This window comes from Chrysemys picta, chromosome 4 (genome assembly GCF_011386835.1).
Source record: "Chrysemys picta bellii isolate R12L10 chromosome 4, ASM1138683v2, whole genome shotgun sequence".
NCBI lineage: Eukaryota > Metazoa > Chordata > Testudines > Emydidae > Chrysemys > Chrysemys picta.
The window spans coordinates 55,091,537-55,105,554 of record NC_088794.1 but is presented as its reverse complement, the minus strand read 5'-3'; the positions used below and the strand labels follow the sequence as shown (position 1 = coordinate 55,105,554).

General features: G+C 54.5%; 1 protein-coding gene across 5 annotated transcripts in view; it reads right to left on the bottom strand.

The window, feature by feature from the left end:
* PPFIA4 (PTPRF interacting protein alpha 4) overlaps positions 1-14,018 on the bottom strand; it is a 197,099-nt gene that overhangs the window by 75,917 nt on the left and 107,164 nt on the right. For all 5 annotated transcript variants that reach the window (XM_008174726.4, XM_065592319.1, XM_008174728.4 and 2 more), the window contains exons 3-7: positions 6,885-6,986; positions 5,669-5,833; positions 3,316-3,390; positions 1,202-1,303; positions 304-525 (exon numbers count right to left, since the gene is read on the bottom strand). In XM_008174726.4, coding sequence (XP_008172948.1) covers positions 304-525; positions 1,202-1,303; positions 3,316-3,390; positions 5,669-5,833; positions 6,885-6,986 — 666 coding nt within the window. The remainder of the gene's footprint in view (positions 1-303; positions 526-1,201; positions 1,304-3,315; positions 3,391-5,668; positions 5,834-6,884; positions 6,987-14,018) is intronic.

The following is a 14,018-nucleotide window of genomic DNA, read 5'->3' as shown; positions in this document are numbered from 1 at the left end:
CCCCACGCGAGGGCCCACTGCTCACAGGGATGCAGCGAGCGGTGGGGGAAGGGGTGGAGAAGAGGAGGGATGTGGCCAGTGGCGGGGACCTCGCGGGGGAAGGGGCGGAGCAGGGAGGGGAAGAGGCGGAGTGCATGCAGGGCTCCCCTGGCCTATTATACCAGCCACCTATGCGGCAAAGATCCTGCCTGCAGCAGAGCGCCTGGAAGCCGAACTGGTCAATATCTGCCCAGTGCTTTGAAGCTGCCCCATGCTGTTAAGAGCACAGGGATTGTTAGCACAGCTGGAGCACAAGCATCTGACCTCTCGCAGATCCCTTTGGTACTTGCTGCTCATCTCTTCTGATTTGATAAGATCCTTCCTGGCGGTGCCTAGATCCTCTTCCAGCTCAGCAACACTGGCCACCAGCCCCACCAGCCGCTCTTTAGCCTGCGCGACTTCGAAGTTCTGCTTCTCCAGGAGCTCCTGCAGCTCCACCACCCGACTCGCCTCGTCGTTGGGGTGGATGGAACCGTTGGGGAGTCTCTGCAACACCACAGGATAGAAAGTTTTAGCACTGAGGTGGAGCAGCAGCTCCTCGAGCTTGGTAGCTGTCCCAGACCTGCCGGCTGGCGTCTTACAAAGGGCCCAGAGAATTGCCTGCATGGCCAAGCTGGCTAGTGGAGAGCTGATGGAGGGTGCATAGAGGAGGGATGAGGAGAGGACCCTTCGGTGTGGACTGTTTGAAGCACATGGTCTCCACTTAATCCGGAGGATTTGGGATCATTTTATCTGCTCCCTGTTTAATCATGGGCCCAGCGAGGTGCTCGATGCCCCGGTTAGAAGTGCACCACAGGTGCCTCGCTTGGAAAGCACGGCCCACAATGTCCTCCAGCATTCGGGGGGGAGGGGGGGGGTCAGGGGGTCAGGCAGGAGCAGAAAAACCTCAGGGCCCAGTCCTCTGCTTTCACCATGGCCTCACACGGCTTCCCTCTCCCAGAAGGGGGGGAACCAATTTGCTTGGCATGGCCCAAGATCCCAAGGCAAGGAAAAGGATCGTGAAATGTCAGGGAACCAGCTCTGTGCTCCGGCACTCAGGGAAAGAAGACAACAAAGCCACCCCTGATAGCCCCGAGGTCACCTGGAGCTACACACAGCCACCATTCAGACAGCAGGCATGGAATAGCGCAGTCCAGCTCTGCTCCTCTGATGGGGGTCTCACCTTCCATAGAATCTTCTGCCCTGGTTCCTTGCCCTCCACCCTTTTCTCATCTTCTCCGACTGGGGCTTCCCTTTGCCCGGGGACCTGCTGCAGAACAGTTACCTGCAAAATGCAACCACGTTTATGCATAAGCTCCCAGCCCTATTTTTAGTGCCCCATGCCCTCCGCTCCCTGCCAGAGCTGCGGGTCCCTGCACTGCAGGAACTGAGATCGTTGTTTACAGAGTCACAGATTTAAAGGAACCATTGTGATAATCTAGCCTGACCTGCACAGCACAGGCCAGAGAACCTTCCCAGGGACTTCTGCATCCAGCCCATCACTTCTGGCGGACCTAGATATCAAAAGGTAGATCCTGAGCTAGTGGAAGCTGTCCTTGCCCCGTCGAGCTATGGGTCTCATGACAACAATGGAGTGATAATACTTCGCACTAGCTGAGGATCTGCCCCTTGATCCCCACCTACAAACACTTTAACGTGCGGACCCCCGGGTGGGAGGAATCAGGCTGGCACACGGGGGTGTGGCTCGGAGAAACGGGATAGAACTGAGACAGGAAAATCAGGCTGAAGAGGAAGAAAACTCCTGAAGAGCGAGATCTGCCATGGCCCCCGCTGTCTGCCCAGCTGCTGACATGCACCCCCATCTGCGCCCTGCCCTGGCATGGGGCCCCCACCATACCCCCCTGGCAGTGCCAGGGCGGTGCATTCGTGGGGCTGGGCTGGTTCATTTCTGAAGAGAGGGGGACACTGGGGTGAAAGGCCAGAGAGAGGAAGATCATAATCAACCCAACCGCCCAGCTCCCCATACCTTCTGCTCTCCCCCACCTGCCCACACTCCACCTGTCAGCAAGCAGGGCCTGCAGCAGAGCCAGGCTCCAGGCAACCCAATGAGGGCAGCTGGCTTGTAGAAGGCTGTCCGATGAGTGGGAACAGCCAGCAGCCCAGCTGCTCAGCCCAGCAGTTGCTCACAACATTCGCCCCTGGCTACGATAGCTCCTGCTCCTGCCTTGGCCCTGCCTTGCCTCCCTCCAGTAACCCAGTTCTGACCCTCAACTTCTCCGGCTCTGACCACTGGGAACGATCACCCACATCCCGGTTGCACTCCCTTGGCACCGTCTTTAGGAGGACACCCCTGACATGCTCCGATTTTGTGCCAGCACCTTCCTTTGTACAAGCCTCAGGAACCCGTGCACACCCTGGTGTGCAACGCACGAGAAGGCTGGCTCAGAGGCACACGCGGTTCTAGTGACAGCCCAAATCGGCGCCACACAGCACAAGCCCATGCTCATGAGCCAGTGAGTCACACAGAGCAGAGGCCTCATCCTGCTATTGTTGCGGCGGGATGGTGGCCCAGGGTGGCCAAATCCCGGGAATGGTTCTCTCCCCGCAGGAAGGCCAGAGGCCGGTGGGCGAGAGAGGGCCAAAGATGGGTGGCTGTCCATAGGGTCAAACGAGGGAAAGAGCAGCAAGTCCGGAGGAGGAGAGAAAGCCCCATTCTCTGCTCTCAGATGTGATCTAAGGTCCCATCTCTAGCGTTGGATTCATTGCCCAGGGGATGCCCACGCTGCAATCAGAGACGTGACTAAGGCACACACAGACAGACCCGCGCTAGCTCGGACCTAGCTAGCGCCAAGCCCAATAGCAGTGGTGCTGCAGCAGCACAGACTTGCCACTCAAGTACGTACCCAGAGTCCAGGCTGTGCCTGTACAACCCATATGGAAGCCCGGGCTGCTGGGGCTTCGCTGCGGTTGGTTCCCAAGCTGGCTAGGTCGCAGCTAGCTTGGGTGGGTCTACCTGTGCTGCAATCACACCTCTAAGCGCAGTGTAGACAGACCCATAGACTCACAGGCCAAAGGACCAGGAGCTTCCTTCAAGGGGACGGAGACTGGTCTCTCTCCTGGAGTTAATGGCAGGAGTCGCGCCTCTGCCACCGAGCGGACCGATTCACTGTCCGATCAGGTGCCTGCTGCTCCGGGCCATACCAAAGGGGCCTGGAGGAGCATCAGTGTTTCTTTCAGCTACAGTGAAGGGTTCCAGCCCCCAGGAAGCACACGGCTGCCCAGCACATGTCGGTAGCAGACGAGGCCCCGCGGAAGGATCCCGAAGCCCCCTCTTACCTGTTGATGGGCACTCGCCAGCTGCTCTTCTAAGGTTGCCACTCGCTCTAAGGCCGCTCGCAAGCGCTCTCTCACCTGCAGGTGTCCGAGACAACGGGAAAGGCTGTTACTTAGCTGCTGGGTGGGCACTGCTGACTCCTCAACTCGGCCCAACTCCCTGCCCAGACCCAGCACGTGCTGGGACCCAGGATCACTCCCTAGCAGCATGGTACTGCCCGATCAGCAGCCACGGGCCAGAGCCGGGAGGGGCTGCAGGGGGAAAGCCTGGGGGGGGGGTCACTGAGAGATTCGAGTCTGTGCTACTCCCACTCTGCCTTTCCACTGAGGGCTGAGCATGAGCATCAGATCGGATCCCCCTCTCCCAGCGCCACGTGAGCGGCATACAAGGCATCTCATCACCAGGCTGCCCAGGAGCCCCAGCTGGCTCAGACAGGGCCCAGGATTTTGTTCCCGTCTATGTAAGTGGGCTACTCCTGTCCCACTTGGCTCCAGCCCTCCCCCAGCTAATTCTCCTCCTCTCTCCACCTCCAGGCTCCCTGGGTTGGCTTTCCGGGGAGAGCCATGCTGCCAGTGCCAGCACCCCCAACCGTCCGTCCGCAGCATGCAGCAGTCTGGGGTCGGGGCAGCGCGAGGGTCGAGCAGAGAGGCGCCTGAGGCCAGGGGATCACTGCGGGAGGGGTCAGCGCCTCAACGCCAGTGACACTCACCCCAGCCTAATCCCATCTACCTCCCAAGAGCCGAGCGCTCCACCAGGGTGCCCAGCCAGCGGCGGGTCCCAGGGATGTTTACATGCAAGTCTGGACTGTGCCTGTGCCCTGGAGCTGTGCCCCGAAGAACCTGAACCAGGCCTGTGGCTACAGTGTAATAGGGTCACTGCCTCCCTGCCAGCTCCCCTGGGCTCTGGGCGGAGCCAGCAGTGCTTAGGGCAGCTGCTGCATCTTCGCAGGGGAGAGGAGACAGCAGCTCGGACGGCTCCTTTGCCTGCTTGCCTGCTGGGCTGGGGGAGCCCCTGGGAGAGCAGGAGGGGTGCTGGCTCTGCAGGCCAGAAGAGGAGAAGCCAAGAACCCGTCACCAATAATGTCTCTGAGTTTCTGTCCCAGGCCAGGTTAGAGCAGCCTGGGTGCTGCTCTACCTTATCCCAGCTGGCAGAGGTCCCCAATGGGAGCGGCACAGGGCAGAAGATCTGCCCCTGAGCACTGATGGCGGCCCCCTGGCTTTCAACCTGCAGGGACAGGACACCAGGGCTCTCACATGAGTCAACTCCTTCCAGATGACCCACCCGAACCTGATTCCCCTGCTGCCGAGCCCTGCCATGACTTTGAGCCCCTGCACCTATCTGAACCCTCCCAAATCCCCTGCCCCAGGGGCCAAACTGCTTCTCTGCTTCCCCCCAGCCGCTGACAATGCTGAGACAGGTCCAGGTTTCCAAGATAAAACTCTGTCCCCTGATCCACCCGGGAGCAGGAGGCCCCTCTGAGCAGGGCTAGCACCAGTCCTGGGCTCCCAGCTGGGCACCGTGCTGCCAGAAAGTCGGCCACAGCTTGGAGGAGTGCCGAGGACAGTCAGGACAGAGCAAAGAGCTGAACCTGCCTAGCCTGGCCAAGAGATAATCTGGGCAGCGGCGTCTCTCGGATGGGTTTAGGTCATTTAGGATAATACTAGGGGCACAGTTAGAGGAAACGGGGTGATATTGAGAAACAGACACTTACAGGATCAGTTCCTGTGAGCGAGGGGCTTCAGGCTGTGGAAGGGTTTCCCATGGGACAGGGTTTCCAGGATGTTTAAAACGAGACAGGAGGGATCCCTGCGGGTAGACTCTGCTAGCCCGTCCGCCCCTAGCACAAGCAGCGTGCAGGGAAGGCGGGAGCTGGCACTGCACAGTGCAAGTGGCTCTGAAGCACTGTGTTAAGCAAGCCAACGCCTGCAGCTCTCTGGCTGACCCACTTCTGCCAGGAGAGCTCCGGATAAAAATCCGGTGTGTGTGTGTGTGTGAGAGTGAGAGTGAGAGTGAGAGAGAGAGAGATCTCGCTGCCATAATGCCCCAGATGACTGCAGAGAGCCCTGCGGTCCCACTCAGGGAAAGACGTCCCGCTGCTTAGAGACAAGGAGGTTCTGCTTTGCACAGGGGAAAAAAAAGGAGGTGGGGAAAGGAATGGCTTGAGGGTTATTTTTGGGACCTGCCTTCCCATAGGCCTCAAGTCCAGCCTTCTCCATCCATGAACACAGAGAGGGCGGGGGCTGAATGCTAGCCAGCCAGTGCCAGCGAGAGCGCTGGATACAGTGTTCCAGGTGCGGGCCAACTGGCTATGGTAAGGGGGCAGGGCCCCACCTGGCTCTGAGACCCTCAGCTCACCTTTTCATCCAGCGCTTTGTGATGTTCGAACAACGACTTCAGCGCTTTGAGGACTTCCACTTCGCTGGAGACGCCGGACGGGGACTGAGCTTGCCGCTTCACCACCGTCATCCTCAGCGAGCGCTCGTGCCTCGAGACCAGGCACTCCAGGTGCTCCAGCAAGAGCTGCAAGAGAGGGAGGGAGAAGTCTTCACCACCTCCCGTGGCCCCGCTCTCCCGTCTCAGCTCGGGGGGCTGAACAGCCCATTTCTTTCCTCCTCAGTTCCACAGCACAGGCCACGGTGGCACAACACACGGCAGCTCCCGTCTGGGCGACCAACCCAGCTCCACAGCACAGAGCCGGGCACATGCTTTACTGCCTGCCCAGTGTACAGTGGGGGCTACAAATGTGAACCCACTTATTACTGGGGAGGGAGATCTGGAGACCCCTCCTCACCTAGCTGAAAAGACCAGGAAGCCTTTGGAGATCTCTCCCACAATGCATGGACCACCCACCCTGCCTTATCCTCAGACCTGGGGAAAACGTATGATAAACGGCCAGCAAACACAGCCACAAAATCTCCACTGCACGCTCACCTCACCCCGGCCACTGAAAATAAACACCGTGTGGCTAAAGGCCACACTGCACAGACCCCCTGCTGCACGGCATCTTTGCTCCCCCAAGCTCAGGCCCCAGCAGTGCTGAGAGAGGACAGGGCATTTGAGCTGAGGGGCTGCTGCAGAGTGAAGATCCTTAGCAAAGCTCAGGGCCCAGGGCAGGGCTGGACCAGCAGAGATTTCTAGAGCATAGGACTGAGGTTCCTCTTTAGTGCTGGGTGTGGCTCCAGGACAGTCAGAACAGCCCATGTGGCAATCCACATACTGCAGGGTAATAAGTATGAACTTAACGGGGTTGTAGAGAAATGATGGGGGGTTCTGTTCCCAAGCTGTACAGAATGAGATCCCGCCTACGGAGGTCCCTAGGGGACAAACTCCAGAGAGGTTCGCTTTCTCTACGTCAGCTTGCCCAGAACGCTACAAACCAGAGTGTAAATGCACAGGGGGAAGACGGAACGGGGTTTGCATAGCAACTGCTCCCACTCTGCCTAGCTCTCGCCGGTATCATTAGTCTCAGAGACGGGAACCACTGGGGTTTTTAATAAGCACCTCAGCTCACACAGACTTAGACGCAGCCAGGTTTCAGGGCTAGGGACGGACATTATTCCCCGTGACTTACCCTGGTGTTATTCCGCTCGGCTTTCAGCTCTGAAATCTCCTCTTCCCTCTCCAGCAGCTGCTCTCGACAGGCATTGAGTTCTCTCGTCAGCGTGGCAAACTCCTGCAAAAGGGCACAATGCTACAGTGAGTGGAGAGGCTGGGCGCTGCCCTGAGTGCTGGGAGGCTTTACAAACCCCCGAGAGGAGATGCACTGTCCTGGTGCATATCTCTTCAGACTGATGTATGATGAGGACACAAGCGAGGCCCCAATCTGCTACTTTGGGGGCCTCTGACATGGTTTAAAACCACGATACCACCAGAATGATGCCAAGAGCGAACTCCCAGCCAAACACCATCCTCAGCTCAACCAGACAGACAGCCCCTTCCCGAGCAAACCTTCGCCCTCCTCCAGAAATGACTGCCTCTGTCGGACTCCACCATTTTTAGACACCCAGGGGCAAAATGGGCCTTGCTGGGTACCCTGGCTGTTAACATGCCTGGTGGTTTCAGAGGGATGCTCTGCCACCACTCCCACTGCCATTAAACCAAGCGGACTCCTAGATCTCCGCCCCACTCATCATGACTGCAGCAGTACTGCTCAGGGAGAAAGGCCAGCTATCAATCCCCAACTGTGTAGCGCTTTTTAGGCTAAAACCACCACCTTAAATTTGACCCACTAACCAACCAGCAGCCCCATAGCACTGGCTTCACATGTTCCCTGTAAGGTGAGCCCCTGCCGTCTGCATCAGCCTGACTTCCAGGGTTCATTGTACGTGCTCTGGCCAGAATTTACAACTGAGCTGGCTTGCGGGCTCAGGTTATGCAGAGTGTGACATTGCATTCCATATTCCTTATGAAAATACGCTTATGATAGGAATATGACATAACTGAGATATACTTTATGCCAGATGGCTCATGTGAGATACCATTGGGAAGGTTCTGAGTTACTGAATGCGATTATCCAATGTGTACGCCTGTGTCATTTCTGTATCTGAAGTAAGGAATATTGACTCTCTATCTGTATTTCAGCTATGCTACTTTGGGTGACGCCCACTGCGAACACTTCAGGTACGACAATGGAAAACCAGACAGGGCAGATGGCCCATCAGCGAGGACAATGGACTGTGAAAAGCTTGGCCTTCCTGCGGACCCTCCACACTGCCCCTGACTCATGGATGCTGTGATCCTACAGAATCAGGTGGTCTTGTCACCGGATATTAAAACATTACCTGGGACTTCTTGTAACTTTCCACTGTGAGGGAAGAGGGGGTCAAGTTTGGGAAACAAAAGATTCCCGCCTTATGTAAATCCTATTTCAGGGTGGGGAGGAAGGCAAACGGGGCTCCTCCTCTCCATGGCCTGTCTGCCCAAGAAAAAAGACTGCAAAAGGAAAGGCCGGGGGGGAGTCCAGACTGACACAGGGGTCATCTGAAAAGGAATAACTGGCACTCTGAACCACAGGAACATTGCAAACTGCCTGCAACTATATCTAGGGTGAGAAATACGATTTGTAACCAATTGCTTTAGTGAAACTAGCTTAGTTTGCATGTTTGAGTTCATTTGCTTAGTAATCTGCTTTGTTCTGTTTGCTACCCCTTTTACCACTTAAAATCTGCCTTTTGTAGTTAATAACATTTGTTTTATTTATAATATAACCCAGTGTCTGTAATTTCTAATGGGGGGGGGGAAGGAGAGAAGTTGTGCACACCTTCCTCCACGTTGAGGGAGGAGGCGGATTTCATAATATACCTGTGGGTCTGCACTCCAAAGGAGGGGGACATCTGAGTGCTGGAGCAAGTCCCTAATCTGCAGCTGGGTGTGGGCTTGCCTGTGTGTGTGAGAGGAGGTTTTCAGAGCCTGGCTCGGCAAGACAGGTTAAAGGGGACCCAGGCTGGCAGAACAGGTAGGCTCAGGGGTATCTCAGCACATCAGGTGGCTTCCCCAGGGGTCCAACCCGTCACACAGAGAAAGAATTAATGGGGGATTCCCCTGCCCTGTCCAGCCTCCCTCTCCTACCAACAGTGGAGAACAATTCTCCGGAGATAATGGAACCACCACAAGCTCTTCTTGGTTCAGATTCCAACATCTCCAGTTTCTTCATCCGCCTCCCTGGCTCCCCTGCAGTAACTGCTCTGCCCCGGGAGGACCCAATCAGAACTCACATTGCTCACCCCGAGAGAAATGCAGGCAGCCCCATTCGCCGTCTAGACAGGAAGCAGATCCAGGGCTCATAAGGCAAGTGGTGCTGGAGCATGTGTCTCCCAGCAGCTCCACTCAACCCAGCCCACCAGCCTGTGCCATCCAGGATGTCCGGCCTCCATCACTGTAGTATCCAAGCGCCTTGCAACCTTTACCCCATGTGGCAGGGCAGTGCTGAATCCCCATTGTACAGATGGGAAACTGAGGCCCAGAGAGGGGAAGTGACTCACCCAAGGTCACACAGGGAGGCTGTGGCATGGTAGAGACCTGAACCTGGGTCTCCCAAGTCCCAGGTTCCCACTCTGAGCCACCTTTGCTCCCTATGTTGCATTGGACAATCTGGGTGTCTGCCTCTACAGCAGCAGCATTTGGAGAGACCAGGGAGAAATTATCATGTCAGGTCTAAGGGCTGGAAGCAGCGGATCAAAAGAGCAAGAAAGTCTGAATTGTGCTGAGTGCCCATCAGTACATCACAGTAAATCGGGCGTCCGCAGACAGGGCAGAATCTGGGGGGCTTTAGTGGGGATCTAAACACTAGCCGAGCATTTAGAAACAGCTTGGAGAGCACTGAGCAGGGGCTGTGTCCACAGTTCCTTAGCGGCACTATGCACCCAGGAGAGCAGCATTTGCTCAGGCAGCTCTCATTAGGTCTGCTTGGCCACTTTGCACAAGAACTGAACCAGTGGAGAGAAATACTAAACTGAGCAGCGCGTGTCGTGAGCACGTCGCTCTGCACCGGCTGCGGATGGCTCTCTGGGTGCAGTTTGAGAGGTGGACTTTGAGCTACGGAGCCCTAACCGGCCCGGCACCTGCTCCAGAGACCGCCTCTTTCCCCACTCCACCGGCTTCAGTCAGCATAGGCACTACTCCAGCTGGAGCCCTCTCGGTTTACAAGAGGGGTCTGACTTCGGACCTTGCACCCCAGCTTGGTCCAAAGTAGCCCAGATGTGTTGCCCTTTAGAACATCCTGCAAAGATCATCCATTCACTCAGGCTTCTGGAGTGGGTGTTTGATGGAGGAGGGGTATTTCTCTTGGTTACTGGGGAGGTGGGGAGTGTATTATTAACGAGGAGTGTTTCTTATCGAGCTGTCAAAAGTACCTGGAATAGGCACTTTTTCTCCTCTGTAGAATACAAAATCAGTCCAGGTATTCCTATGGAGCACAGCAGCTTCCTTGCAAACAGTGCAAGCCTACGTATGACTTTGCTGAACAGGAAGGGAAAAGATACACAGAAACACCCCTGTTTTTAACCTCACAGGGGCCTGGGCGAGAAGATTTTCTCCTTGGAAATTAAGATCAGCTATCCACAGCTTAGCCCACTGCTCCTCTCTCTGGAGTCTATTCCATTCTATACAGAATTTATAACACTCCTGGGGTACTGACCACTCTGATCACAGGTCCAGATTATCCCACTGCTCCTCTTTGTGTGTTGCACTTGTCAACAGGCTAAAGGAGACACGTGGAATTGGCAGCTCTTTGGAACAGGGACCGTGGCTTTGCATGGCACCTAGCCCGTGGTACTCTGCTCTCGACTAGGGCACTACAGTAATAACAATACTGATTACTAAAAGACAGACAGATCGAGGACAGGCACCCATCAGTGGATATGCAGGAGAGCACAGGGTGGAGGGAGTCTGCAGAAGACAGCCCCCTTGAGATGGGGCAGTGCACAGACACAGGATAATGCAGAGGGGCCATCATAGTGCAGGTGATCATTCGAGATGGCCCAACCCAAAGGTTCCCTTCCAGCAAGGTGTGAATCCTTCCAGCCATCGGGCAAATTGTCAGAACAGGAAGCGCATTGGCCTCCCTGATGTGCAGGGCATGACTCGATGGGATTATGTTTTTATCTCACTGCTGATGCCCAAACACCTGACTCTGGAGAAGGCAACTATTCCCGGAGGGACTTTTTAATCTGGATTTTTTTCCTCTGTTCAGAATCTGATTAAGGCTCGAACCCCTTTTAAACTAAGAACTGTTGACAAGCTGGAATGTAAATCAGGTGTGTGGATCCCTCCGTCTGTGTCTTGTTTAACATTTCAGATGCTTTTTTTGTATTACTCAACCTCGGGAGGGAAATCTGAAGGCTGAGCCCACCTAACAAATCTGGTTTGTGGGCACCTGTTGGTGCATGTCAAGTCCTATCTAAATCTTTATTTTGCATCTCCATGAGGTTCTGCCAGTGGATATTGGGAGTTCTATAACACACACCCCTCAGTATAAAACTTGACTGTTTCTGCAATAGATTTTCTGCTTTTCCTACCTCTTCTTCCTGTCAAGGACTCTGTGCTAATTGGGTGTTCCAAGCCAGTCTCAGTTGCTTCCTGGGGTATCCCAGATGGCTTTTATATAACCAATAATGCCATTGTTTTTTTAAAACCAAGTGCCATGGGGATGGTGAACTCCGCCTCCCTGGTATCACACATGCCATTTGGGACACGCCCGTGTTTTGGAGAAAGAGATCCGATCAATAAGAACGCAAGTACTCCCTTGCCTGCTTTTCAACATGAAGCCGAACTGGGTGAATTCATCAACAATCCCCATTTACTAGCAGACTCAAAAAATTAGCCAGTCTCTCTTTGGGAACTGGCTGCCCCACCAGAGCTCATATCCACCCAACTTTGAGCCCCTCCCGGCAGACAACACTTCCCCAGCCTCTCACTCTGTATATCCCCTATGGATTAAGTGAGACACCACATAGGCTGACAGCACGTCTCTCTTTCTCTCTCTCTCTGTGTTATGCAAGAGCTCAGAGAGCCAACAGCACGTGTGTTGCTCCCTATGGACTACATAGGGGCTCTATGAAAGCCAACAGGCAGAAAGCATGGCTGTGAGAGAGGCCAAGCATGTTCCGAGGCTCCTAAGCATCCAGATGAGGTTGGCACACTGATGGCTGTTTCATATTTAGGGATACGTTTACAAAGTCCCTTAATATGCTGGACCGCACCTTGAGAAGAGTTTAGATGCAAACCACTAGCATCACTATAGACAGCCAGCCCTTGGGACCTGGGAAGCTCACAGCATCCCGGATTGGGGAGCCCTATGAAAAAATATCAGGGTGAAGCTCCATAGCTGGCCTTCCCACAAATGTCAAGGCCAACTCTGGGTACAGAGACCTGAACACGACACATCTCTGTCGTGTGAAGAGGCCTGAAAAATTGGTCTGCAAGCCTATGCAAAAGGCTAAGGCTGTCCAAGTGAGAGTCACGAGAATGGTAAATAGCACTGCACATCTTTGGCAATTCCCGGAACGGCTAACTGGGCAGGGACCAGTCACCGGCTGCAGATTTCACTGGGGAAATTTGCAAAGGGAGAGGCGCAAACTTTCTCCCAAACCTTCCCCAGCTGATGAACCCTTTGGAAATATGGCGAGTGCGTGGCACACTTGCAATTATTATTTGCATGACGGTAGTGCCTAGAAGTCCTTGTCATAGACCAGGGTCTTGCTGCGCTAGGCCCTGTACAAACTCACAAAACTGCATACCCCAGTCACACCCTAGTCAGGCAGAATGACTTTGCCCATCACCATTACAGCTCCACATGGCAGATACTCCTCATTCTGGATACGGGCCATAAGCATGCAGAAAGTGATGCTAGCTGCAGCTGAAATAGGGCACCTGGCTGACCCTCAAGCAGAACAGAAGTTATCACATGTGGTCTATTGAGTGATCCGCACAGAGAAGGCTCCAGTTATCCTTGCCTGTGCTGTTGCAAGCACGGGAAGGGAGGATGGCGCTCCGCTTGATACTGGCTGCCAACTAGACACGGAGCCATTGATCACTACCCATTGAGCCCGATGATCTAGCCAGGTTTCTATCCACCTTATAGTCCATTCATCCGGCCCATACTTCTTTAACTTGCTGACAAGAATACTGCGGGAGACCGTATCAAAAGCTTTACTAAAGTCAAGGAATAACACATCCACTGCTTTCCCCTCATCCACAAAGCCAGTTATCTTGCCATAGAAGGCAATTAGGTTAGTTAGACATGACTTGCCCTTGGTGAATCCATGCTGACTGTTCCTGATTACTTTCCTCTCCTCTAAGTGCTTCAGAATGGATTCCTTGAGGACCTGCTCCATGATTTTTCCAGAGACTGAGATGAGGCTGACTGACCTGTAGTTCCCTGGATCCTCCTCCTTCCTTTTAAAGATGGGCACTACATTAGCTTTTTCCTAGTTGTCCGGGACCTCCCGATTGCCACGAGTTTTCAAAGATAATGGCCAATCGCTCTGCAATCACATCAGCCAACTCCTTTAGCACCCTCGGATGCAGTGCTTCCAGCTCCATGGACTTGTGCTCGTCCAGCTTTTCTAAATAGTCCTGAACCACTTCTTTCTCCACAGGGGGCTGGCACTTCACTGTTTACAACATCAGGCGCCCGGGCATACATGTAAGCGTTGCCTGCTCCCCAATTACCCAGGGAGGAAAAGGCGGGTTATATTAATGTGTATCATCCTCATATACAAATCACCTCCAAATCTGACCCACTGAGGATGTGAGAAGGTGGAAATCAGAATAGGGTGGGGGCTACTTTACCATGCACCGATTTACACCTTCCAGTTAGTCCCTTTACTTGCTGCACTCCTGTTCTGGCCCCTCAGCAGGCGAGTTACGCCCATTGAGACTCCCTGGGGCTGAGATTCAGGGAGCCAAATTCAGAGGGGGACAGGTAAGGTGATTTTAAGGGGATGCAAGGCTAGGGGTGTCTACGTTAGCGTAATGTATGTGACTTCACTGGAGCCAGATTCCACTGTGAACTTGGCGTTTTGCGCCCATCCTGCGACTGACTCTTGGGAATAGTAATAAGGTGGTCAAGTTGCTTTCCTTTCTCTTCCCCTTTCTTTGAGGGTAGAGTTAAGAGTAACTCTGTCGCTGGCCAAGAGCTCTTGCAGATTAGAGAACCGTGTGCCAGATCTTGTTCTGACTGTAGATCTCAGCTCATGCATAGAAG